The sequence below is a fragment of the Odocoileus virginianus genome, chromosome 4 (genome assembly GCF_023699985.2).
Source record: "Odocoileus virginianus isolate 20LAN1187 ecotype Illinois chromosome 4, Ovbor_1.2, whole genome shotgun sequence".
Lineage (NCBI taxonomy): Eukaryota > Metazoa > Chordata > Mammalia > Artiodactyla > Cervidae > Odocoileus > Odocoileus virginianus.
The window spans coordinates 1,683,679-1,709,324 of NC_069677.1; the positions used below are offsets into that span (position 1 = coordinate 1,683,679).

At 41.5% G+C, this 25,646-nt stretch overlaps 1 protein-coding gene across 25 annotated transcripts in view; it reads right to left on the reverse strand.

Moving 5' to 3' along the window:
* Positions 1-11,716: 11,716 nt before the first annotated feature.
* Positions 11,717-25,646, reverse strand: part of ZBTB20 (zinc finger and BTB domain containing 20) — a 1,026,540-nt gene continuing 1,012,610 nt past the window's right edge. For all 25 annotated transcript variants that reach the window (XM_070465986.1, XM_070465969.1, XM_070465979.1 and 22 more), the window contains 4 exons: positions 19,849-20,045; positions 18,703-18,780; positions 13,815-14,160; positions 11,717-12,277 (listed from right to left, as the gene is read on the reverse strand). In XM_070465986.1, the coding sequence (XP_070322087.1) occupies positions 12,081-12,277; positions 13,815-14,160; positions 18,703-18,780; positions 19,849-20,045 (818 nt within the window). In that variant the 3' untranslated portion in view covers positions 11,717-12,080. The remainder of the gene's footprint in view (positions 12,278-13,814; positions 14,161-18,702; positions 18,781-19,848; positions 20,046-25,646) is intronic.

Here is a 25,646-nt window from a genome sequence, read left to right on the forward strand (position 1 = left end):
GGAGAAGAAGGAGGTGACAGAGGATAAGATGGTTGCATGGCATCACTGACTCAGTGGACACAAGTTTGAACAAGCTCCGGGAGATAGTGACAGACAGGGAAGCCTGGCGTGCTGCAGGCCATGGGGTTGCAAAGAGTCAGATATGACTTAATGACTCAACAACAACATTATGGAGACCAAAAAAAATACTCAGTTGTCCAATTGTGTGAACAAGCACAACAATCATTCTATGAAATACTAGCAAGGATGGAGATTACACATGGCCCGAAACATGGACTCCAGCTATCCAAATCTGACCTAATTATTGCCACTGTTGAAGACCCAGCCTACCAGCAAAAAATCCCAGCATTGAACTCGCAATATGGATCCAACTCTTGAAGAGACCCATCAGCTCCTTAATGGCAAGTTTATTACAATGGGTCCTTCCAAATTGTGATTCCTCCTGATAGGAATTGACTGAACTAACACATGTCCCAGTGTGGATTTACCTTTCCTACTCATATAATCTCAACCCAACAGTGCTTATGAAGCATTTGATCCACTGGAAGAGAATCCTGCCAAACATTGTATCAGACCAAAGAAATTGCTTATCTGGATGAAGTGATGGCCATATGCACATGAACGTGCGATCCACTCTGTCACATATTACACTTCCCAAAAGCTACTAGTTTAATGCATGTGCAACAGCTTTTTGGATCCACAATAGAGGCATCAGCTTGGAGATGATACCTTCTGACAGTGGGGCACCAGATTTCAGATAAAGTATATACTCTAAATCAAAGATCAGTAGAATACACAGATCTGGGAAATAAGAAGTAGAAGTACAGCACCCCTGCTTACCATTACTGTTTCTGAACCACTTGAGGAATTTTGCACTTCTTGTCCCTGTTATTCTGGACTCTGAACATTTATAGGTCCTTTTTAAAAAAAATTATTTTATTGAGGTATACCTTACATAGTGTATAATTCACATGCTTCAAGTGTATAATTCAATGATTGTTTACCAAGTTGTACCAAGTTGTACAACTATCACCATAAGTCAGTTTTAAAACATTTGTATGCTTCCATTAAGATTCTCATGTGCATTACATTCCCCTGCCCCAGGCAACTACTAATTTGCTCTCTTTCTCTATAAACTTGCCTCTTTGGACATTTCATATAAATAGAATCATAAAATATATAGTCTCTTGTGGATTGCTTCTTTCCCTTAGTAGAAGTTCCTGACATTTTTCGTGTCATAGCATGTACCACTAGTTGATTACTTTCCAAGGTTGAATAATATTTTGTTGTACAGATATACCACATTTTGTCTATACATTCAGTGATTGATGGACATTTATTTGGGTTGTTTTTAACTTTGACTATTATGAATAGTGCTGCAAAGAATATAATGTGCAAGTCTTTGTGCAGATATTTGTTTTGATTTCTCTTGGGTAGATGCCCAGGAGCAGAATCACTGAATGATACGGTAAATTTATATTTAACTTTTTAAATAAAAAAATTATTATTACTTTTGGGGTGCACCTCGGAAGCTTCCCAGGTGGTTTAATGGTAAAGAATCCTCCTGCTAATGAAGGAGATGATGAAGATGCGGGTTTGATCCCTGGGTCGGGAAGATCCCCTGGAGGAGGAGTTGGCAACCCACTCCCGTACTCTTGCCTGGAGAATTCCAAGGACAGACCATGGGGTCACAAAGAGTCAGACACAGCTGAGCAACTTTCACTTTCAACCTGTTTTCCAAAGTGACTACACCATTTTACATTCCAATGAGCAATGTCGGAGGTTCCCTATTTCTCTACCTCTTTTCTAAATTTTGTTATTGTCTGTCTTTTAAAAAAATTTTAATCATTGTCTAATGATAATGATGAGCATCTTTTTTCATGTGTCTATAAGCAATTTCTCTTTTTTAGTAAAATATCCATTAAAATATTTTTGCTATTTTTGGATTGAGTTATTTTTCTTATTACTGAGTTACAATAGTTCTTTATGTATTCTGGATACAAATCCTTTATTAGATATGTGTTTTGTAAATATTTTGCAAGCTAGTCTGTTGTTTCTAAATGGTATCTTCAGAAGTGCAAAATTTTAAATTGTCATAAGGTCAGTTTATCACTTTTTTTCTTTTTTATGGTGCTTATAGTGTTTTAGCTAAGAAATCTTCGCCTATCCTAAGGTTCAAAGATTTCTACCTACGGTTTCTTTTAAAGTTTAAAAAATTTTTTCATTTAGCTCTTACATTTAATTTTATGATCCATATTGAATTAATTTGGGGGGCTGGCATGAGGTATGGGCCTAAATTCATATTTATGCATATGAATATCCATCCACCTGTCCTAACACCATTTGTTTAAAAGATTCTCCTTTCCCCAACAGATTGCCTTTGTTGAAAATCAATTAACCATAAACGTAAGGATTTCTTTCTAGGGTTTTTTGTTCAATTGATCTACATATCTATTATGTCAATATCATATTATCTTGATAACTGTAGCTTCATAGTGAGTTTTGAAATTGGGAAGGAAACATTTTCTTTTCAAAAATTATTTTGCCTGTTCTGAATCTTTTGCATTTCCATATAGATTTTACAATCTGCTTGTGAGTTTCTGGAAAAGAAAGAAGGTCTGCTGGACTTTGAACTGGATTGCGTGAGTTATATAGATCAATTTGGAGAGAATTGCCAATGCAACAATATTGAGTCTTCCAATCCAGGAATATGGGACCTCTAGGTCCTTGGTCATTTTTATTTCCTTTTAATATTAAAAAAAAATTGAGGTAAAATTCACATCACATAAAATTAACCATTTGGAAGCAAAGAATTCAGTGGCATTTAGTACCTCTATCTACTGTGCAAACACTACCTCTATTTAGTTCCAAAACATTTTCATCAAAGAAAACCATGAAAGAAAACCCCAAAGAAAACCATGTACCCATTAAGCACAGAAGCAGCATTCCTTCTCCTTCCACCCTTATCACTATGGACTTACCTATTCTGGATGTTTCACATAAATGATATCATACAATTTGTGATCTTTTTGTGTCTGACTTCTTCCATTTAGCAAAACTTTTTCCAGGTTCACCTGCATTGTAAGAAGTATCAGTACTTCATCTTTATGGCTGAATAATATTCCATTCTATCTATATCTGTAATGGAATTATATTATATACTATTATTGTAATTGTATTATATATACCACAATTTCTTTATCCATTCATCTGTTGCTGTACATCTGGGTTCTTTCTGTACTTTTAGCTGTTATGAATAATGTTACTGTGAGCATTTCTTTGTACATATTTGTTTGAACTTTTCACTTTGGAGGGGTATATACATAGGAGTGGAATTGCTGGATCATGTAGCAATGCTCGGAGGAGGCAATGGCACCCCTCTCCAGTGCTCTGGCCTGGAAAATCCCATGGACGGAGGAGCCTGGTGGGCTGCAGTCCATGGGGTCGCGAAGAGTCAGACATGACTGAACGACTTCACTTTCACTTTTCACTTTCATGCACTGGAGAAGGAAATGGCAACCCACTCCAGTGTTCTTGCCTGGAGAATCCCAGGGATGGTGGAGCCTGGTGGGCTGCCGTCTATGGGGTTGCACAGAGTCGGACACGACTGAAGTGACTTAGCAGCAGCAACACTAGCAATGCTATGTTTAACTTTTTGAGGTAAAGATCCTTGTTTTTAAAGGAGGAACACTTTCACTAGGGATGAGGATCCAAATCAATTTTTAAGTTATAGTTTCCACCTAGTCATTTGGAATTCTTTGTGCCAGGAGACCAACAGGCAAGCGATGGAGCATTCTGGCAAGGATAACTGAATCCTGATCATTAGGAAAATTTAGGGATATTGTTACACAATGGGGACAGGGGAGATTACATCTGCTACCTGGATGATCCACTGAGGTAATGGATAAGTGTAGCAGCCATGGCCTGAGAAAGTTGCCATGTCCCTCAGGACATTCTACCAGGTAAGTTACCTAGACTAGTACAGTGATAATCAAAAGTGAGGGGAATCTAGAATAGATAGTACAAAGGGAAATGATGAGAATTACTTTCTTTTTGAAACCAGTTGCTGTTTCAAAGATTATAGTCTATTCCATTAACGTTCCATAGGAAGAAACCAACTAGATTCCTGAGGAAGCTGCTTCTAGAACTTATTATATGAAGAAAAGTGAAGCCAAATGGCATAAAGGATGAACTGTAGTGAATCCCGTGGTTTGCTTCCCAGATCCTTCTTCAGGACTGAGGAATTATTCCCCTAGTTGTTAGGAGTGTTGACAGCTGAAACCCTTCAACTGAAGAGAGCATCCTTGCCTAAGTCATGCCTCCCTCCCCAGAGGTAGCCTTCATCCAATTAATGGCAAGGGCCATAAAGACCCTGCCCCTCCAGAAGTTCCTGTAGGATCATCTAAGTTTTTATGTGTGACTACACCACAGTTCCACTTCTCCCTGAAGTATAGGTGTTGTTCCCTAAGGCACATCCCATTAAACTGATCCATTCAGAATGCAAATTTCCTTCTTGAAGAGTTTCAATATGAGCCCTAATAGTCTATGTAATTTGCGTTGGATCATTAAAAATTGAATATTCCAATCATGTGGAATAATGAGTCCATGGTACTCTGAACTGGTTAAACAACATTTAGAAGATTGTATTCTATTTGGGGCCTCATATTTTAAGAGAAGGTCTTCCCTGGTGGCTCAGCAGTAAAGAATCTGCCTGCAATGCAGGAGAAGACCCGGGTTTGATCCCTGGGTCGGGAAGATCCCTTGGAGGAGGATATGGTAATCCACTCCAGTATTCTTGCCTGGAGAATCCCCATGGACTGAGGAGCCTGGCAGGCTGAAGTTCGCAGGGTTGCACAGAGTTGGACAAGACTGAAGTGACTAAGCAGCAGTAGCATTTTAAGAGAAATGCTAGCAACACGGCTACACCCAGAAGAAAGCAACCAAGATGGAGAGTGTAAGAAAACGTAACACAAAGTAGAGATATAGGTATTGAAACTTTGGAGAACTGTCAAAATGTGCAAATATCATCGGGAAGATGTAATAGGGAGAGAATAGGGACCAAAAGGTGGATTTTATAAGAAGGCAAATTTTGTCTTAAGAGAGGGAGGGATTTTCTAAAGGATAGCTTGTTATATGTCTTGGAAAGAAGTGAGCCAGTTACTTAATACAATTGGGTGATAATGGATCAGAGATGTTGGAGAGAATTTCTACAATAACTAGGAGATTGGACTAAAGTCCCCTCCAACTCTCAAATCCCGTAATATACACTGTGATGAATTGCATGCTTTCTAAGAGTCTTTACCATGGAGTTTTATGGAGTCTGCTCAAACCATAATGCAAGACTCAATTATGTCAGTTTTCTTAAACGGAAAAGTACCCTTTTCCACCTTAGTCAATCTGAAGTGGTGCTACATGGAATAGGAAATTTACATGATATTCTATCACCTTTCTGCCTCAGCCCCAGTGAGTTTGCTATTGAACTCTTTTTTCCCCCTTACGACACAGAGAAGCAGCTTAGAATTGTTTTTGAACAGTTTTGACTTTTATTAGTAAGCATATGCATAGGCTTTTAGGTCTCAGAAGATAATTTATATCCCTCTAGAATTATTTTAAGTTATCTTATCATAGGTTAAGAATTCAGACTTATCACTTTCACTGATAATAAAGTTGAGCTCCAGGAAGTCTGCAGACTCAACTTGGTCATTAAAAGGACCATATGCCAAGGCTGAAATCAGACCTCTTATACTGATTGACAAGTAAAGAATCCACCTGTAATTCAGGAGACACAGAAGATACGGGTTCGATCCCTGGGTTGGGAGGATTCCCCTGGAGGAGCAAATGGCAACCCACTCCAGTATCCTTTCTGGGAAAATCCCATGGACAGAGGAACCTGGAGGGCTAGTCCAAAGCATCGCAAAGAGTCAGACATGACTGAGCAGCATCAGGCAATACTGAATGACACAGAGCATTTATACACTTCCCCAAGTCTTCCAGGTTCTAAGTCTTCCTTCCTTTCAGATCACTCTTACCATATTTTATGGATTTAGTTGTGTTCCCACGAAAAGATACGTCCTAATTCCCCAGAATCTGTAAATGTGATCTGCTTTGGAAATAGGGTCTTTGCAGATGTAATTGAGTTAAAATGGGGTTATATCACGATTAGGGTGGGACCTAATTGGGTGACTTCTAAAAAGAGTGAAGCTTGGACATGGATGGACACACAGAAGAGAATGCCATATGGAGATGGAAGCAGAGATTGGAGTTGTGCTGCCACGAATACCAAGGATTGCTGGCAGCCACCAGAAACTAGAAGAGGCAAAGAAGGCTCTTCCCTTACAGCCTTCAGAGAGAGCACAGTCCTGCTGGCCCCTTGACTTTGGACTCCAGCTCCCAGAATCATGAAAGGACAAACTTCTGTTGTTTCAAGCCACTCAGTTTGTGGTAATTAGTAGCTCCAGGAAACCAAAGCACTCGTCTCAGTCAGGAAGAAATAGATGGAGGAAGAGGAAAGTGTGTTAGCCTCAGACACCATGAAGAACAAAGCTGGAAAGTCCTGAGGAATAGATGTGTTCGGCTCTCTTTTCTTGGCCAGGAGAGGGACAGAGGCCCCAAGGTCACTTTAGCAAGCAAGCATGTGCTGTCAGTCTGGTGTTAGATCATGCTACACTTGTGCACTTGGCTGTGTGAACAGTGAAAGGGAACTATCCAGTTGCCTAACAATCTGACTTCAAATTCAGCCAAGTATCCTGGGCACATTTGGGGAATAAAAGACAAGAGAAAAATTAGTTTCATGTGGGAGGCTGAACAGACTGTGCCTAATAACTTGAGACAATTAGAGAATCAGCAAGGAGAGAGAAAGGTGCACTGTGAACCAGACAGGGTAGAAACAGCTGCCTGGGGGGAAGTGATAATAATAGTAACAATAATATCAATAATCTCTTACATTTGTTAGAGCTTTGTAGTTGACCAAGCACTTCAAGTATTAGCTATTTGATCTTTAAATGGCCTGTGAGGAAGGCTCAGTCTTCAGGTCACCATTTTACTAATGAGGAAGTTGGTGCTCATAGAGGTGAAACAGTTGCCCAAGGTCACTTGTCCCTGCTAGTCCTCCAGTCTTTTTCTCATTTCTGTCCATTGTTTTTCCCATAAGCTGGTCAGAGCCACCTTGGGTTCAGCCCAGCTCCCTCTCTGGCACATATCCATTCTTGGTGGCCCACGGCCATGTATCCTCTCCTCCTGGTATCCAGCATGCTGCAGGGACTTGATGTACAATGGTAGAGGCTGGGTGATTAATTGAGGTGAGGGCAGGTGGAGCAAGAGGTTCCAGGTCTTGTGCTTGGCACAGACTTTGGGTTTGTCCTCACCAGTGTGTGTTACAAAGCAGAGCTGACACTGGCATCACCCTCAACTGAGTCTCTGTGTGTCAGAAGGTAGTCATGGAAACTCACTCCCTTTCTGAGCTGATGAGGAGAGAATTAGGTAGAAAGGAGGAATCAAATTAATTGCCTGTCATCCCCTTGCTGCTCTCTGTGTGTTGATTCAAATTAAGCTTTTTCAGTTTTCTGATGTCAGCAGATATCAGACATTCAGAGCACAGGCCTGGGAGTCAGGATCTCCAAGAAAGAGCCCGTTCTTAGCGAATGCATTAACCTTTCTGCCTCTTTAGTTCTGGCCTGAGCATTCAGGAAAACAAATCTTTTTGTCTGACCTCCCTTGATTTCTGACCTAAACTCCCTTGATTTCTGAACTAAAAACTCTCTTAACTTTGGCCATCTTTGACTGTACAGCCACCAAACTAGTCATTCCTCTTCTTGTAGAGAAAAGAGCAAAAATTCAAATTGAATTCTGCTTTTATTGAAATTCATCATAATTCAGAGAGAAGCCGTTAGATTAGTCAGCGGTAAATGTGCTGTGATGTGCGTTGCCCATGTGGAGGAAAGCAGAGGCAGAGTCTTGAGAGTTTCTGTGAGAGATGTCACCACCAGCTCAGCAGCCATTTCTGCAGAGCTGGAGGGTGTTGCCAACAATGAGGCCCTTTCCTGCCTTATCTCTAGGGTCTCTTCTCTATAGCCAGATGTAATTATTTGAGGTACCTTGCATGTTCCTTGCTTTTTCTCTTATTTTTTCAGAGGTTTTCTCTGTTGGGAACACTCTTTCTACTTTTTAATTATGTCTCAACCCTGGCATGTCTGCAAAGCCTTCTCAAGGTTGAATATGGGATCTCCAGACACCATGAATTCCCTTTAAAATAGGTGACAAGCAGGTCATTACTGTGCACAGGCATTCTACCTCCCCACTGGACCACAAGCTGCTGAAAACAAGAATTCTGGCTTCCTTGCTCCTATTTCCCAGCATCAAGCACCATGTTTAGCACATAGAAAGTAACCAATCAATATTTATTGAATAAGGGGTTGATTTAGTAAATGAGTAATGAATGGAATTTTTTTAGGATGGTGTTGTAGAAGAAGAAAATATTTACTTCAGATCTGAAGTTGAATGTTGGTTGTCATCTGTTTGGATATCCACACTGTTTACATTTCACCCAAACAGTATGGACTGCTCTTAGGTGTCTTTGGACTCCAGGCCTGGTTTGCCCCAAGAACTCTGCTCAACCTTATTCAGGCCAGCATCTCTCCTGGGATATTTGATCAAACTGGTTCTGGAAGTAGCGAGCTCAAGGGTAGAGTGTGCCAATTCATGTTGGGAATGAAGAGGTGGAGGAGGTAGAATGCAGAACCTCAGGATAAAGAGGCTGAAGTGAGTGCTTGGAAGATGTGTTTGGGATTCCCCTAGGAGGCTCTTCCTGGCTCAGAAGGAAATTCTGGAAAGGAGATGTTTCCTAATAGATACTATGGAGGGGGAAAGTGCCTCAGTTTAATGATGGAGATGACAGTGGGACTTTGTCCTTGTATCTGTATGGAGTTTATGATTTTTATGGGTCTCACAGGCAGTGTGGTAAAGTAGAGAGAGTACTGAACTAGGATTTAGCAGATTCGAGTACTTGTCTGTCATTAACCAATGGTGGGACAACAATTCTGGGTCTCAGTTTCCTTTTCTGTGAATGAAGGAGAGGATAGAACCAATACTCCCTCAGGTCTGTTCCATGATTCTGCAAAGACAGATTATGAATGTCCCATGTGACTGGTTCAGAGGTTGAACATGAAAGGAGGTGGGTGGGGCAGGATAAGACTCTCCTGGGGAGGACATGGAAGTAACCTAGATGCCCATCAGCAGACGAATGGATAAGGAAGCTGTGGTACATATACACCATGGAATATTACTCAGCCATTAAAAAGAATCCATTTGAATCAGTTCTAATGAGATGGATGAAACTGGAGCCCATTATACAGAGTGAAGTAAGCCAGAAAGATAAAGACCAATACAGTATACTAATGCATATATATGGAATTTAGAAAGATGGTAACAATAACCCTATATGCAAAACAGAAAAAGAGACACAGATGTACAGAACAGAATTTTGGACTCTGTGGGAGAAGGCGAGGGTGGGATGTTTCGAGAGAACAGCATCAAAACATGTATATTATCTAGGGTGAAACAGATCACCAGCCCAGGTTGGATGCATGAGACAAGTGCTCGGTCCTGGTGCACTGGGAAGACCCAGAGGAATTGGGTGGAGAGGGAGGTGGGAGGGGGTATCTGGATGGGGAATACATGTAAATCCATGGCTGATTCATGTCAATGTATGGCAAAAACTACTACAATATTGTAAAGTAATTAGCTTCCAACTAATAAAAATAAATGGAAAAAAAAAAAGACTCCTGGGGATCTTTGTTCCATCTTTTTCTCCCCACCCCTTTACCACTCTCAGTGGTTAATTGCATGAGCTTAGAAATCAGGCAGATGGACCCTTGTATCCTGGTTCTGCCACTTACTGACTGTGTGACCTGAGGCAAACCTCTTCCCTCCCTGTGCCCCAGTTTCCTCATGTACAAAATGATGTTTATCTTTCTAAAGTTATCATTAATAGTTGGATGACCTGATGTAAATAAATGGTACAAAATATTTGCTATCACTGTTCTTCACAAATATTTTTGAGTACTGATGCTATTTATATTTCCCCTTTTAGGACTCTGATTTTGATATGAAATTCTATGATCTTTCACCCCACTGTCCCACCTTTGTTGCTGTTCGTTTTGCATAGAAAAACTTAGGACTCACGTACTTTGACTTCTTCTGATATTTAATTGTCTCAGTCCCTAGTTCTACTTGTTCCATAAACCTATTGTGCCAGATGGCATCAGGTACAAGAACTAGTGGGCAGACAGCGTTGTTATGGACAATAATATTTTACAATATTGGCAATTAAAGCATTCAGGAGTAACAGTAACTGATTCACTGGAGTGGGGGGGTGTATATTTCCTCTTTATACACACTTAGGGTTAAAGGAATAAGAAGGGGCAAAGGAAGCCTCGGATTCCATATAGAGTTCCTGTGCATTTTGAGGTTTTAACAGCAATGCAGCAAATATCTGTCATGCCCATGCACTAACAGGTCTTAGCAGTATATTTATTGAAGCTCAGGATGATAATGTTTCATAAATTATCCACAGATTTTATTGATCCTGTAATCAATAAGAAAGAGCTTCTGTAGGTGAAAAGGTAAATGTGAGAATATTCAAGTTTCTCCTAAATGCAATTTTGAATGACATTTACACATTGTTTCTATTATACCTTTAATCTAAATTGTTGGAGGATAATGTTTAGCATCTGCATTAGGACTTTTCAAAGACTGTCCTTATGATGGCTTTGGACAGCTACTTGGTCTCAGTTCTGGGGTCCTCTGGTAGTTTAGGTGAGTCCCTACCATCCTTAGACAAGTGAACAGTCAAACACTGGAGCAGGTGGGGGGCTCCTTGAGGGCAGGAGCTGTATTATTCATTGTCATGTATCCAGAACCTGGGAGATGAATGGTGCCTTGTAGACACTTAATACTCAATGGGTTTCTGGGTCTGAAAGTACTGGATCTCTGTTAAGCAGGAGATGCAGATGTCTGTGTAGGAAAACCTCACACGAGGTTATGAAAAGCACATCTAAAGCATGTTCTGAACCATAAGTTTCAACAGTGATACTATAGAGAGAATTGTCCTTCCTTTGTCATTTCACCTGCATCTTGAATTACTCTGAAGCTGACACTCTGAAAGTAAGGGAATGGAATCAAAGGGGCTTCTTAGCTAGAGCTAAAATACAGAGGTTGTTGTTGTTTAGTCACTCAGTCATATCTGACTCTTTTGTGACCCCATGGACCATAGCACACCAGGCTTCTCTGTCCCTGGGATTTCCCAGGCAAGAATAATGGAGTGGGTAGACATTTCCTTCTTCAGGGCATCTTCCTGACCCAGGGGTTGAACCCATGTCTCCTGCTTGGCAGGTGGATTCTTTACCACTGAGCCACCAGGGAAGCCCAAAATACAGGGGTAGCAAGGTTTAAAATGAATCCCAGGTCCCAGTGTGAGACCATGTCTCTCTCAGGGTGAGGAATTTCCCAAACTAAATGTAGCCAGTCAGAGTCTATGGAGAGGTGGAGGCACTGGCCTTGCTGTTATATTTTAGGATGCAGTGAATGAAAGGAATGACCAGAGAGAGTGGGCCCATGAAAGTACAAGGTTAGCCTGACAGTTAATTAGAAATTTGAAGGAAGAGAGACTGGCTGTCTGCAAGATGGTTTACTGGCTGAGATTTCAAGGACCCTTGGCAAGTTGAAAATTATGAGCTCTGTTCATTATTTCCTTCACGTAATGAATCATGCCTCTGATGACAATTGTGTTTGTGTGTGAAATCGTGTTCCATCAGCTTCTCTCTGAATTATTGCTTGTCATTCAGGGGCCCTGAACCACTTCAAGATTGCCAGAGTGAAGTCAGATTTTAGCTGGGGAGGTAGAACATGCTGTTCTAGAGGAAGTAGTTGGTGACATCTGCCACACAGGGACATCCTTGCTCCAGGGATCTCCTTCCTTCCCCATTCAGAAAACACTGCACCATCATTCTGAGCAGGCCTTGGCCAGCAGCACTGTGGCCTGGCAGCTAAAGGTGGGCACAGGGAGTCTTCTCTCCTATCCTCCTTCAGCAGGACAGTATCTTGAGGAAGGCTTTCCGGAACTCCATGTTGAAGGTGGTATAGATCACGGGGTTGAGGGCACTATTCACATAGCCCAGCCATGTGGTGGCACTGTAGAGCTGTGGGGACACGTGGCATGCTCTGCAGTGGGTATTGAGAACATGGGTCAAGAAGAAGGGCAGCCAGCAGACAATGAAGGTCCCTAGGTTGCAAAGGAAAAGAAAAACTGGGTCAGGGATTTGTTTACTTCCTTTGTTGCAGCATGAAAATGAGTCCCAGTTGTCTACTTAATGGCAGCCAGCAAGTTTAATTTTAAAGTTCTAATTTTTATACCAAACCTATGAAACAGGTATGATTAGTCACTTTCTTTTTTTTTAGATGAGAAAACTAGATGCTTACATCTTTGATTCATCCCAGACTTTTGTTCCTAAATTAGTTTTCTAGTTTGATCTGTAGATAATTCTTCACTAGCCTTGTCTACTTCCCAGTTCAATTCAAATGTTTATTTTATGTCTATCCATGCAAGATATGATTCATGGCACTGATAGGGGAAGACCTTAAAAATGCAATTGACATAATTAAGGCTGATAAGGAGATTAACATAGGGGTTCCCTGGATATGAGAAGTCCCTAAGATATGACAAGTTTGGGGCTTGTTTCTGACAGTGAACAGGATACAGTTCAGTTCAGTTACTCAGTCATGTCCGACTGTTTGCAACCCCAAGGACTGCAGCACACCAGGCTTCCCTGTCCATCATCAATTCCCAGAGCTTACTCAGACTCATGTCCATTGAGTTGATGATGCCATCCAACCATCTCATCCTCTGTCTTCCTCTTTTCCTCCCACCTTTAGTCTTTCCCAGCATCAAGGTCTTTCCCAATGAGTCAGTTCTGAATTTCCATCAGCACTAAGATATATTCACAAACTCTTTACATTTTAAACATTTATAAATATTAACATTTACAAGTATTAAAGTTGTTGGATTTCCAATTTCTGTTAAACATGGTTACCTGAAACTTCAATACTTTGGCCACCTGATGTGAAGAACTGACTCACTGGTCCAGTATACGGTTACCTTAACTAACTCTATATGGCATCTGCAACTTATCAATTTTTAATTTCTTTATTTAAATAAAGTTTGCATTTTTCTACTATAAAAACTAGTTCCAGTTTTATACATTATGGAAAACTTGGTAAATATGGAAAAGCAAAAAAAAGTGAAATAATCAGCCACTATACAATCACTTTGGACATATGAGTGAATTAATTTTCAGTCTTTTTTCTCTATATTTAATCTAGATGTTATAATCTAGATGTCATATATCATATGACAGTAGTCTCTTTGCATCCTCATTTTCCCCCCTCAATATTTTAAAATAGGTAAGCATTTAGTAATATCCAATATGTGCCAGATGGTTTTATTGAGTTGTTGTCTTATTTATTATTTGGTTTATCCATTATAATTCCAAGAGATAGAAGCAAAGCACAGCTCAATTAGTGACTTGTTTGGTTTCATAAATTTCAGACTAAGTGTTTTGAATTTCCATCAGCATTAAGATGTATTCACAAACTCTGTACATTCTAAACATTTATAAATATTAACATTTACAAGTATTAAAGTTGTCAGATTTCCAATTTCTGTTAAATATGGTTACCCAAGTATCCTCCACCAGCTCCACTGAATTCAGCCTAAGCCAATGTAATCCAACCTATCCCAGCTTAACATGACTCAAACTCACCAAGCACAATGACCAGCATCTGGGTTGCCTTCTTCTCCCGCAGAGGCACTGCCCGAGGTTGCAGGGGCCCCAGCCTCAGGGATGTTGATAACCTGCCATTGCTGAGTTTTCGAACTTCTAGGCTGAGTTTAGGTGCCATGGTAGGGCTGAGAGAGTTCTGAGTCCTCCCTCCCCTTTTCAAGTCTCCCTCCGCTTCTTGGAATCCTGGTGTTCCCAAGGCAGTGTCTTGGCAGATGCTGTAGTAGCGTTTCAGCTCCACCTGTGTCTGGCCAGGGGAGAGGGGCTGTAGATGTAACAAGAGTGGGTCCTGACAGTTCTGGGGATATTGTTTATCTTCTGAATGTTCCTGAAAGGGAAACAGTGCAATGAAGGAAAAAGAAACCATCATTCTGTGAAACCTACAGAGGGTACCTCTGAGAGTGGTGGGCTCATGGGAAGTTATGGTAAACAAAAATCTGCTTGTGCCTTTACAACCAAAAGCACCTACCACATAAACATCTGGGAATCACAATAATCCCTTGAGGAGGGGAGCATAGAATTATAGCCTGGACTTTCTGAGGTAGAATGACCTGGATATACAGAGGAATATGTTAAATGACACCATTAGGATGTAAGGAGAAAAATCTGGAATATGGGAAACTACAAGACCAATGACTCAATTTCTTCAACAAATATATTGCAATGACAACAACAACCCCTAATGGTGAAAAGTATGGGTCTTACTTGAATTTTGATGCAAATAAACAATCTATAAAAATTTACCTGACATTTGAGGAAATTTTGAATGAATATTTAATATTGTGTGTGTGTTAGTTGCTCAGTCGTATCTGACTCTTTGTGACCCCATGTACTGTAGCCTACCAGATTCCTCATACTGGAGTGCGTAGCCATTCCCTTCTCCAGGGGATCTTCCTGACCTAGGGATTGAACCCGGGTCTCCTACACTGCAGGCAGATTCTTAACCATGCACTGCAGGCAGATTCCTCCACCAGGGAGGAATTATTATTAAATTTGTTAGTGTGATGTGGTATTGTGGTTATATGTTTTATAAAAGAGCCCATATCCTTTAGAGAGTCTTATAGCATATTTTTGGTTGAAATGCTATTACGTTTGAGATCTGCTTCACAACAATCCAGTGGGGGTGTATGAATGTAGATGGGCATGTAGTTGAAAGAAGACAGGGCCATGAGCTGATAATTGCTGAGCTTGGCTGATGGCTACTGAAGGCTTAGTTATATTTGTCTTTCTACTTTTTTACTTTGGAAATTTTCATTATCAAAAAGTTAAAAAAACCCAGGATTTTCATCTCAGCTTCCTACTACTTAGATGCATCCTTGGGTAAGTTAATTAAATGTCTCTGAGCCTCACTTATAAAACAGAAAAAAAATAAAAAGAAATAGGTTTGGGGTGAGCAGACTCAGAGTAGAAAACTGATGATATGCAGATATTTTGGGTATTTTGGAGGATGTGTGTGTGCTCAACAACAACACTTCTTTTCATGTTTGAAAACTCAGATACTGTGTTAATTTTGAGTAGAAGAAAGACTCCCCAACACCCATACTGAAGCCATGAAAATCAGATATTCACTCTCCCTGACCTCTCCACAGGGCAGCTAGAACTCTGGCACATGAACACATGAACCAAGCCCAGCCAACTGGAGATTTGCACCTACAACCTTGAAATTGCTCATGAAGCAAGACTTCAGAATTCATCTAGCAGTGGTGACAGTCAGTGTCCAGTGTCCTCACTGTTCTACCCAGATTCTTCCTTAGGCATGAACAGCATCTTCTGAAGCTGTTCTTTAGCCTTCTTGTTAAGCTTGAGCTCCTTGATATCCTTCCAGTAAATTCCTTTTTTACATGTTAGTCAGTGTCAACAACCAAGAACTTTCACTAGTATCTCCTTAGTTCAAGGAATCATAGTCTTCCAAATACTCAGGGGCAGTATACTACACACACTTAGAAACATTGCTGAATAAATGAATGAATGAATACAAGTGGCCTTCAAGATAATTTAGTGTTTTAGAAATTTCTCACAGAGGTGTTTGTAGGGATTCTATCATAATATGCTTTTTAAAATTTGGTTTTCATTTTGATAGAATTTTCTAATAATTAACATAAGGATATTGTGATTTATCTGGCTGACCATTTGTAAGATTATATTTATGACTGAGCTGACATCTAGTGATCTTCTAAAAGATGCATTATTTCTGAAACTAAAGGGCCAGGGACAAATTTCTGAGAGTGCTTATGAAATCTCACATTGGAGAACACTGATCTAATGCAGCTTGTCTCCCTTTCATAGATTTGGAAATTCAGTCCTACTGAAGGAAAGTGATTCTTCCCATTCTCACATTGGTGAGCATATTTTTCAGCTCTCTCTACAAACTTTCATCACTACCTCTCTGAGTGACATGAAGAAACACTGGACTCCTTGGGATCTGGCTGGCAGAGCCCTCCATTCCCAGATGGCAGGACAGAACCTAATTCTCCACACTCCAGACAATGCCAGCGTCTTGATCCTCCAATCTCTCCTATGTGGTCACTAATTTTCCTTCATTTGCCCTTGCAGCCTTCTCAGACCTTGGATTTGTTGTAGGTAACTTTAAACCTCCTATCTACTAAAAAAAAAAAATTATTTGCAGCAAGAGTCTGTAACTGGTAAAAATGGTCAGTTAACTATACAGATATTAAGAAAAGTAGCAAGAATACACAGAAGAACTATACAAAAAAGATCTTCATGACTCAGATAATCATGATGGTATGATCACTCACCTAGAGCCAGACAAAGTCTGGTGGGAATGCGAAGTCAAATGGGCCTTAGGAAGCATCACTACGAACAAAGCTAGTGGATGTGATGGAATTCCAGTTGAGCTATTTCAAATCCTAAAGATGATGCTGTGAAAGTGCTGCACTCAATATGCCAGCAAATTTGGTAAACACATCAAGTGGCTGCAGGACTGGAAAAGGTCAGTTTTCATTCCAATCCCAAAGAAAGGCAATGCCAAAGAATGTTCAAACTACCACACAATTGCACTCATCTCACACACTAGCAAAGTAATGCTCAAAATTCTCCAAGCCAAGCTTCAACAGTATGTGAACCAAGAACTTCCAGATGTTCAAGCTGGATTTAGAAAAGGCAGAGGAACCAGAGATCAAATTGCCAACATCCACTGGATCATCGAAAAAGCAAGAGAGTTCCAGAAAAACATCTACTTCTGCTTTATTGACTGCACAAAAGCCTTGGACTGTGTGGAAACAAACTATGGAAAATTCTGAAAGAGATCGGAATACCAGACCACCTGACCTGCCTCTTGAGAAATCTATATGCAAGTCAGGAAGCAACAGATAGAACTGGACATGGAACAACAGACTGGTTCCAAATAGGGAAAGGAGTACATCAAGGCTGTATCTTGTCACCATGCTTATTTAACTTATAAGCAGAGTACATCATGAGAAACACTGGGCTGGAGGAAGCACAGGCTGGAATCAAGATTGCCAGGAGAAATATCAATAACTTCAGATATGCAGATGACACCACCCTTGTGGAAGAAGGCAAAGAAGCATTAAAGAGCCTCTTGATGAAAGTGAAAGAGGAGAGTGAAAAAGTTGGCTTAAAACTCAAAATTCAGAAAACTAAAATGGCATCTTGTCCCATCACTTCATGGCAAATAAATGGGGAAACAGTGAGAGACTTTATTTTTTTGAGCTCCCAAATCACTACAGATGGTGACTGCAGCCATGAAATTAAAAGACGCTTGCTCCTTGGGAGAAAAGTTATGACCAATGTAGAAAGCATATTAAAAAGCAGAGACATTACTTTGCCAACAAACACCCATCTATTCAAGGCTATGGTTTTTCCAGTAGTCATGTATGGATGTGACTATACGTGACTATAAAGAAAGCTGAGCGCAGAAGAATTGATGCTTTTGAACTGTGGTGTTGGAGAAGACTCTTGAGAGTCCCTTGGACTGCAAGGAGATCCAACCAGTCCATCTTAAAGGAAATCAGTCCTGAATATTCATTGGAAGGATTGATGCTGAAGCTGAAACTCCAATACTTTGGCCACCTGATGCTGAGAGCTGACTCATTTGAAAAAACCCGGATCCTGGGAAATATTGAAGGTGAGAGGAGAAGGGGACAACAGAGGATGGGATGGTTGGATGGCATCACCAACTCCACGGACATGAGTTTGATTAAATTCTGGGAGTTGGTGATGGACAGGGAGGCCTGGCGTGCTGCAGTCCATGGGGTTGCAAAGAGTCGGACATGACAGAGTAACTGAACTATACAGAGATTAAACAAGGCTCTGTCATTCATCATTATGGGTTTTTGAAGCTTTATTCCCAATATTTACTTAGCTGTGGAGTTTAAGGAGAGGGATACTGGTCTTTTATCCAACATTTTTAGGCTCCATTTGGCACTTGGCTTGCTTGGGGAGTCAGGGCTGGTTTGAATGGGAAGGATAAGAATTAGGGCAACTATGAGAATGTCTTGGTTTTCCCCATATTGGATGGCAATTGGGCACATGAAATTATCCCATTAGCCTCCTTTTTCTACTTTTCTTAGCTCTGCCCATATCTGGTTCAGTGATGTGCTTTCCCTCTAATGGACGTGGTTCTGGACAGTAAAGTCCACAATACATCCAAGAGTCACTGGCTTCAGTCATTGGGATCTATCCCAAGAGTCACATGCTTTTGGAATATCACTTGATAATGCCTATTCTGAAGCTCAAATTAGATAGGTTCTCAAGTTTGTCATTTATCATAAATCCAAGTATGAGACTGGGGCCAAATTCATTTTGGGGTGGAAGTGGGATTGAGTTAAGCCATTGTCTTGAGAAAGGGTCTCTTATTCTTTTCCTACAACCAAAGGCATGGCTTACTTACCATTTTCCGCGTGGCATCTGATGGAAATCTGGCCCTTATTGAAAACTGCCGAATGGGGTGTAACTGTAGACACGCAGACTAGGGTGTGTTGAAAGAGAAACAGTTGTGTGTTAAGCTCTATATAGTTGGCTCATATAGATGATGCTATATGAATACAACATGTTCATATCCTCAGTCTTGGGTCCTGACACCCTATTTCATGGGGGCCAATATTCCTTTTCCACTGAAGCTTTGGGACTTACAGTTTGAGATTCTGATTCTCACTCAATTCATTACAGGTTGATCTAGATGTCCAGTTTGGACCTACCTTCAAGATCAAACCCAGTTCTTACTATATGAAGCCCTTTCCTGAGCATCATATTGACTTTATCTTCTCATAACCTCTCCAGCATTTAATATTTATGTGCTTAGTTGCCTTCATCTCACTTTGGCAAACATTCTATTCAGTTTCGGCTGCTCATTAATTTTGGGTGCAGGTGTGTTTTATTTAGTTATATAAGGTTTTAAACTCCATGAAGGTAGAGGCTGTATAATATCCCTGCTATCTCTTGCTTAGCAGTTGCAAGTGATAGGTATATATCCATTCATGCTTCAAATGAATACACTTGAACCATGTACTAGGCACTGGAGTAAGCAGAATTTACATCCCAAGCAATTGGAGTATTTCAATGAACTTCCTTTTCAGAGCCTCAAAAGATCTAATAAAATGTGCCATCAGCATCCCATTCCACCAGCTGGTTAGTGCCTTGACACAGAGGCAGATTTAGAAAGGAAAAGAAGTTTCAACAGACCCCTAGTAATTCTTGATGTGAATGGTCTGGCCAAGAAGTCATTCCTGGAAACCCAGCAGCAGTGAATGGTAAAGCTGCTACACTAAAACTTCGTACCTGTGTGATATCTGAACAGCTGCCATTTGAGGGCAATGAAAGACTTTGAAAGGAAGCAGAACAAGCCCAGAAAGGGTGCTCTAGGGAAGACTATCAATGCACTGTTGAGATTGGATTTCCTCCATCTAAGGCCCAGCCAATATCTGCAGGTTAAAAGGTGGCAGATGTGTGTCCCTGATGGGCATAACAGGCAAAAGCGTGCACTGCTGGACACAGGCCGGGAGGCTGTGTCTTCCTTCTGCTGCTCCAGGATGCTCACCTGTTGGGGGAAGCCGGGTCTGATACTGAGGCACTGACTATTCTGTCGAGTGAGGATCCGCTTCCGTCTCCTCTGTCTCAACACCACGTAGATCCTGGCATAGACGAGGACAGTCACTCCGAAGGGCAGGTAGAAGGACACCACTGAAGAGTAGAGGACAAAGTCAGGGTTGGAGATGGAGCAGATGCTGGGGTCTCCTGTGAGTGAGAGAAGTGGAGAAAGCAAAGTAGTTGGTCAAGTACGGGATTCAGTGGGGAGCACAGAATACGGCCCCACATCACATGTGGTGTCTCCACCATCACATCCACAATGGAAGTTTGAGAAGTGCTGGGAGCCAGTCCCACCTCCTCTCTCATCATGTCCTAGCTTACATGCTGCCTCCTCTGAGGGGGCTACCTGCCTCGAGTTTCTCAATCAGAAGCAGCTCTACTTCCTTTGTGCCCCACAGTCCTTTATTGTCATCACTTTTGTGTAATTAGCACTCATGGCCTGATTGTTAAGCTGTGGGGGAAGGGTCCCATCTCAGACACCCACATTGTCCGCTTGTACTCCATAGGCAGTCTAATTCATCTTTTTTTTAAAAATATATTTATTTTTTAATTGGAGGGAAATGGCTTGACAATGTTGTGTTGGTTTCTGCTATACAACAACACAAATCAGCCATGATTATATTAATATATGTATCTCCTCCCTCTTAAGCCTCCCTCCCATCCCCCATCACACCCCTCTTCCCTGTGTTATATAACAACTTCTCACCAGCTATCTATTTTACACTTGGTAGTGTATATATGTTGATGCTGCTTTCTCTGTTCATCTTACTCTTTCCTTCCCCAACTGTGTCCACAAGTCTGTTCTATTTATCTGTTTCTCCATTTCTTGTCTGCAAATAGGTCCATCAATGCCATTTTTCTAGATTCCATGCTGCTGCTAAGTCACTTCAGTCATGTCCGACTCTGTGAGACCCCATCCCTGGGATTCTCTAGGCAAGAAACACTGGAGTGGGTTGCTATTTCCTTCTCCAATGCATAAAAGTGAAAAGTGAAAGTGAAGTCGCTCAGTAGTGTCTGACTCTTCGCGACCCCATGGACTGCAGCCCACCAGGCTCCTCCGTCCATGGGATTTTCCAGGCAAGAGTACTGGAGTGGGGTGCCATTGCCTTCTCTGCTAAATTCCATAGACATGTGTTAATATACCATATTATATTGTATAATATACAGGAGGGCTGAGAGGAGCTACTCCACGTTCAAGGTCAGGAGGGGCGGCCATGAGAAGATACCCCTCGTCCAAGGTAAGGAGCAGCGGCTGCGCTTTGCTGGAGCAGCCGTGAAGAGATATCCCACGTCCAAGGTAAGAGAAACCCAAGTAAGATGGTAGGTGTTGCAAGAGGGCATCAGAGGGCATACACACTAAAGCCATAATCACAGAAAATTAGCCAATCTGATCACAGGACCACAGTCGTGTCTAACTCAATGAAACTAAGCCGTGCCATGTGGGGCCACCCAAGATGGTTGGGTCATGGTGGAGAGGTCTGACAGAATGTGGTCCACTGGGGAAGGGAATGGCAAACCACTTCAGAATTCTTGCCTTGAGAACCCCATGAACAGTATGAGAATGCAAAATGATAGGATACTGAAAGAGGAATTCCCCAGGTCGGTAGGTGCCCAATATGCTACTGGAGATCAGTGGAGAAATAACTCCAGAAAGAATGAAGAGATGGAGCCAAAGCAAAAACAATACCCAGTTGTGGGTGACTGGTGATAGAAGCAAGATCTGATGCTATAAAGAGCAATATTGCATAGGAACCTGAAATGTTAGGTCCATGAATCAAGGCAAATTGGAAGTGGTCAAACAGGAGATGGCAAGAGTGAATGTCGACATTCTAGGAATCAGCGAACTAAAATGGACTGGAATGGGTGAATTTAACTCAGATGACCATTATATCTACTACTGTGGGCAGGAATCCCTTAGAAGGAAATGGAGTAGCCATCATGGTCAACAAAAGAGTCTGAAATGCAGTACTTGGATGCAGTCTCAAAAATGACAGAATGATCTCTGTTTGTTTCCAAGGCAAACCATTCAGTATCACGGTAATCCAAGCCTATGCCCCAACCAGTAACGCTGAAGAAGCTGAAGTTGAACGGTTCTATGAAGACCTACAAGACCTTTTAGAACTAGCACCCAAAAAAGATGTCCTTTTCATTATAGGGGACTGGAATGCAAAAGTAGGAAGTCAAGAAACACCTGGAGTAACAGGCAAATTTGGCCTTGGAGTACGGAATGATGCAGGGCAAAGGCTGATAGAGTTTTGCCAAGAGAATGCACTGGTCATAGCAAACACCCTCTTCCAACAACACAAGAGAAGACTCTACACATGGATATCACCGGGTGGTCAACACCGAAATCAGATTGATTATATTCTTTGTAGCCAAAGATGGAGAAGCTCTGTACAGTCAGCAAAAACAAGACCGGGAGCTGACTGTGGCTCAGATCATGAACTCCTTATTGCCAAATTCAGACTTAAACTGAAGAATGTAGGGAAAACCACTAGACCCTTCAGGTATGACCTAAATCAAATCCCTTATGAATATACAGTGGAAGTGAGAAATAGATTTAAGGGACTAGATCTGATAGAGAGCCTGATGAACTATGGATGGAGGTTCGTGACACTGTACAGGAGACAGGGATCAAGACCATCCCCATGGAAAAGAAATGCAAAAAGGCAGAATGGCTGTCTGAGGAGGCCTTACAAATAGCTGGGAAAAGAAGAGAAGTGAAAGGCAAAGGAGAAAGGGAAAAATATTCCCATTTGAATGCAGAGTTTCAAAGAATAGCCAGGAGAGATAAGAAAGCCTTCCTCAGTGATCAATGCAAAGAAATAGAGGAAAACAACAGAATGGGAAAGAGTAGAGATCTCTTCAAGAAAATTAGAGATACCAAAAAAGATTTCATGCAAAGATGGGTTCGATAAAGGACAGAAATGGTATAGACCTAACAAAAGCAGAAGATAATAAGAAGAGGTGACAAGAATACACAGAAGAACTGTACAAAAAAGATCTTCATGACTCAGATAATCACAATGGTGTGATCACTCACCTAGAGCCAGACATTCTGGAATGTGAAGTCAAGTGGGCCTTAGAAAGCATCACTATGAACAAAGCTAGTGGATGTGATGGAATTCCAGTTGAGCTATTTCAAATCCTGAAAGATGATGCTGTGAAAGTGCTGCACTCAATATGCCAGCAAATTTGGAAAACTCAGCAGTGGCCACAGGACTGGAAAAGGTCAGTTTTCATTTCAATCCCTAAGAAAGGCAATCCCAAAGAATACTCAGACTACTGCACAATTGCATTCATCTCACACACTAGTAAAGTAATGCTCAAAATTCTCCAAGCCAGGCTTCAGCAATATGTGAACTTCCAGATGTTCAAGCTTGTTTTAGAAAAGGCAGAGGAACCAGAGATCAAATTGCCAATATCCACTTGATCATCGAAAAAGCAAGAGAGTTCCTGAAAAACATCTATTTCTGCTTGATTGACTACGCCAAAGCCTTCGACTGTGTGGATCACAATAAATTGTGGAAAATTCTGAAAGAGATGGGAATACCAGACCACCTGACCTGCCTCTTGAGAAACCTGTTTGCAGGTGAGGAAGTAACAATTAGAACTGGATATGGAACAACAGACTGGTTCCAAATAGGGAAAGGAGTACATCAAGGCTGTATATTGTCACCCTGCTTACTTAACTTATATGCAGAGTACATCATGAGAAACGCTGGGCTGGATGAAGCACAAGCTGGAATCAAGATTGCTGGGAGAAATATCAATAACCTCAGATATGCAGATGACACCACCCTTATGGCAGAGAGTGAAGAGGAACTAAAAAGCCTCTTGATGAAAGTGAAAGAGGAGAGTGAAAAAGTTGGCTTAAAGCTCAACATTCAGAAAACTAAGATCATGGCATCTGGTCCATCACCTCATGGGAAATAGATGGGGAGACAGTGGAAACAGTGTCAGACTTTATTTTTTTGGGCTCCAAAATCACTGCAGATGGTGACTGCAGCCATGAAATTAAAAGACGCTTACTCCTTGGAAGGAAAGTTATGACCAACCTATTAAAATGCAGAGACATTACTTTGCCAACAAAGGTCCATCTAGTCAAGGCTATGGTTTTTCCAGTGTCATGTATGGATATGAGAGCTGGACTGTGAAGAAAGCTGAGTGCTGAAAAATTGATGCTTTTGAACTGTGGTGTTGGAGAAGACTCTTGAGAGTCCCTTGGAGTGCAAGGAGATACAACCAGTCCATCCTAAAGGAGATCAGCCCTGGGTGTTCATTGGAAGGACTGATGCTGAAGCTGAAACTCCGGTACTTTGGCCACCTCATGAGAAGAATTGAGTCATTGGAAAAGACCCTGATGCTGGGAGGGATTGGGGGCAGGAGAAGGGGATGACATAGGATAAGATGGCTGGATGGCATCTGACTCGATGGGCATGAGTTTGAGTAAACTCTGGGAGTTGGTGATGGACAGGGAGGCCTGGTGTGCTGCGATTCATGGGGTTGCAAAGAGTCAGACACGACTGAGCGACTGAACTGAACTGAACTGAATATTACATTGTGTATGTACTGCATCTTCTTTATATCTTTATCTTCTGATGGACATCTAGGTTGTTTCCATGTGCTAGCTATTGTACATAGTGGTGCTATGAACATTAGGGTACATGTGTCTTTTTCAATTATGATTTTCTCAGGGTATATGCCCAGTAGTGGGATTGTTGGGGTAGTTCACTTCCCAGATGGCTTAGGTGGTAAACAATCTGCCTGCGTTCAGGAGACCCAGGTTTGATCCCTGGGTTGGGAAGATCTCCTGGAGAAAGGACCAGCTACCCACTCCAGTGTTCTTCCCTGAATAATTACATGAACAGTGGAGCCTGGCAGGCTACAGTCCATGAGATCACAGAGTCAGACACAAATGAGCGACTAATGCTTCATTTTCATGGTAGTTTTATTCCTAGTTCTTAAAGGAATCTCCATACTATTCTCCATAGTGGCTGTATCAATTTACACAGATGGCCAGTAAACACATGAAAAGATGTTCAACATCACTAAATATTGGAGAAATACAAACCTAATTCATCTTGGTGCTGCTCACAGTTCACTTAAAAAGAAAATTTACTGATGATTACATGCCAGACACCACTCTACACTGGGGCTACAAAGATGAGTAAGACTCGGTGTCTACATTTGAACGAGCTCACAATCTAGACAGATAGACAATCCTTTCTGTATGCTGTGCTAAGTGTCACAGAGGGGCGTGGCCTGGGAGGCTGGGTGGAGTGTCACAGAGTAACAGAGCAGAGGCTCCCAGGAAGGGTGGAGCCCCTGGAAAAGGGCCTGCGGGTGTGGAGGCATAGAACGCAGTGAGAGAAAGGAGGAAGGCTTCTGTGCTGAGAATGCCAGGTCTCCAAGTTTGAATCAAGTGTGGGGCACAGACATTTCTCCAAGGAAGACATACAGATGGCTAACAAACACATGAAAAGATGCTCAACATCACTCATTATCAGAGAAATGCAAATCAAAACCACAATGAGGTACCATTATACGCCAGTCAGGATGGCTGCTATCCAAAAGTCTACAAGCAATAAATGCTGGAGAGGGTGTGGAGAAAAGGGAACCCTCTTACACTGTTGGTGGGAATGCAAATTAGTACAGCCACTATGGAAAACAGTGTGGAGATTTCTTAAAAAGCTGGAAATAGAACTGCCATATGACCCAGCAATCCCACTTCTGGGCATACACACC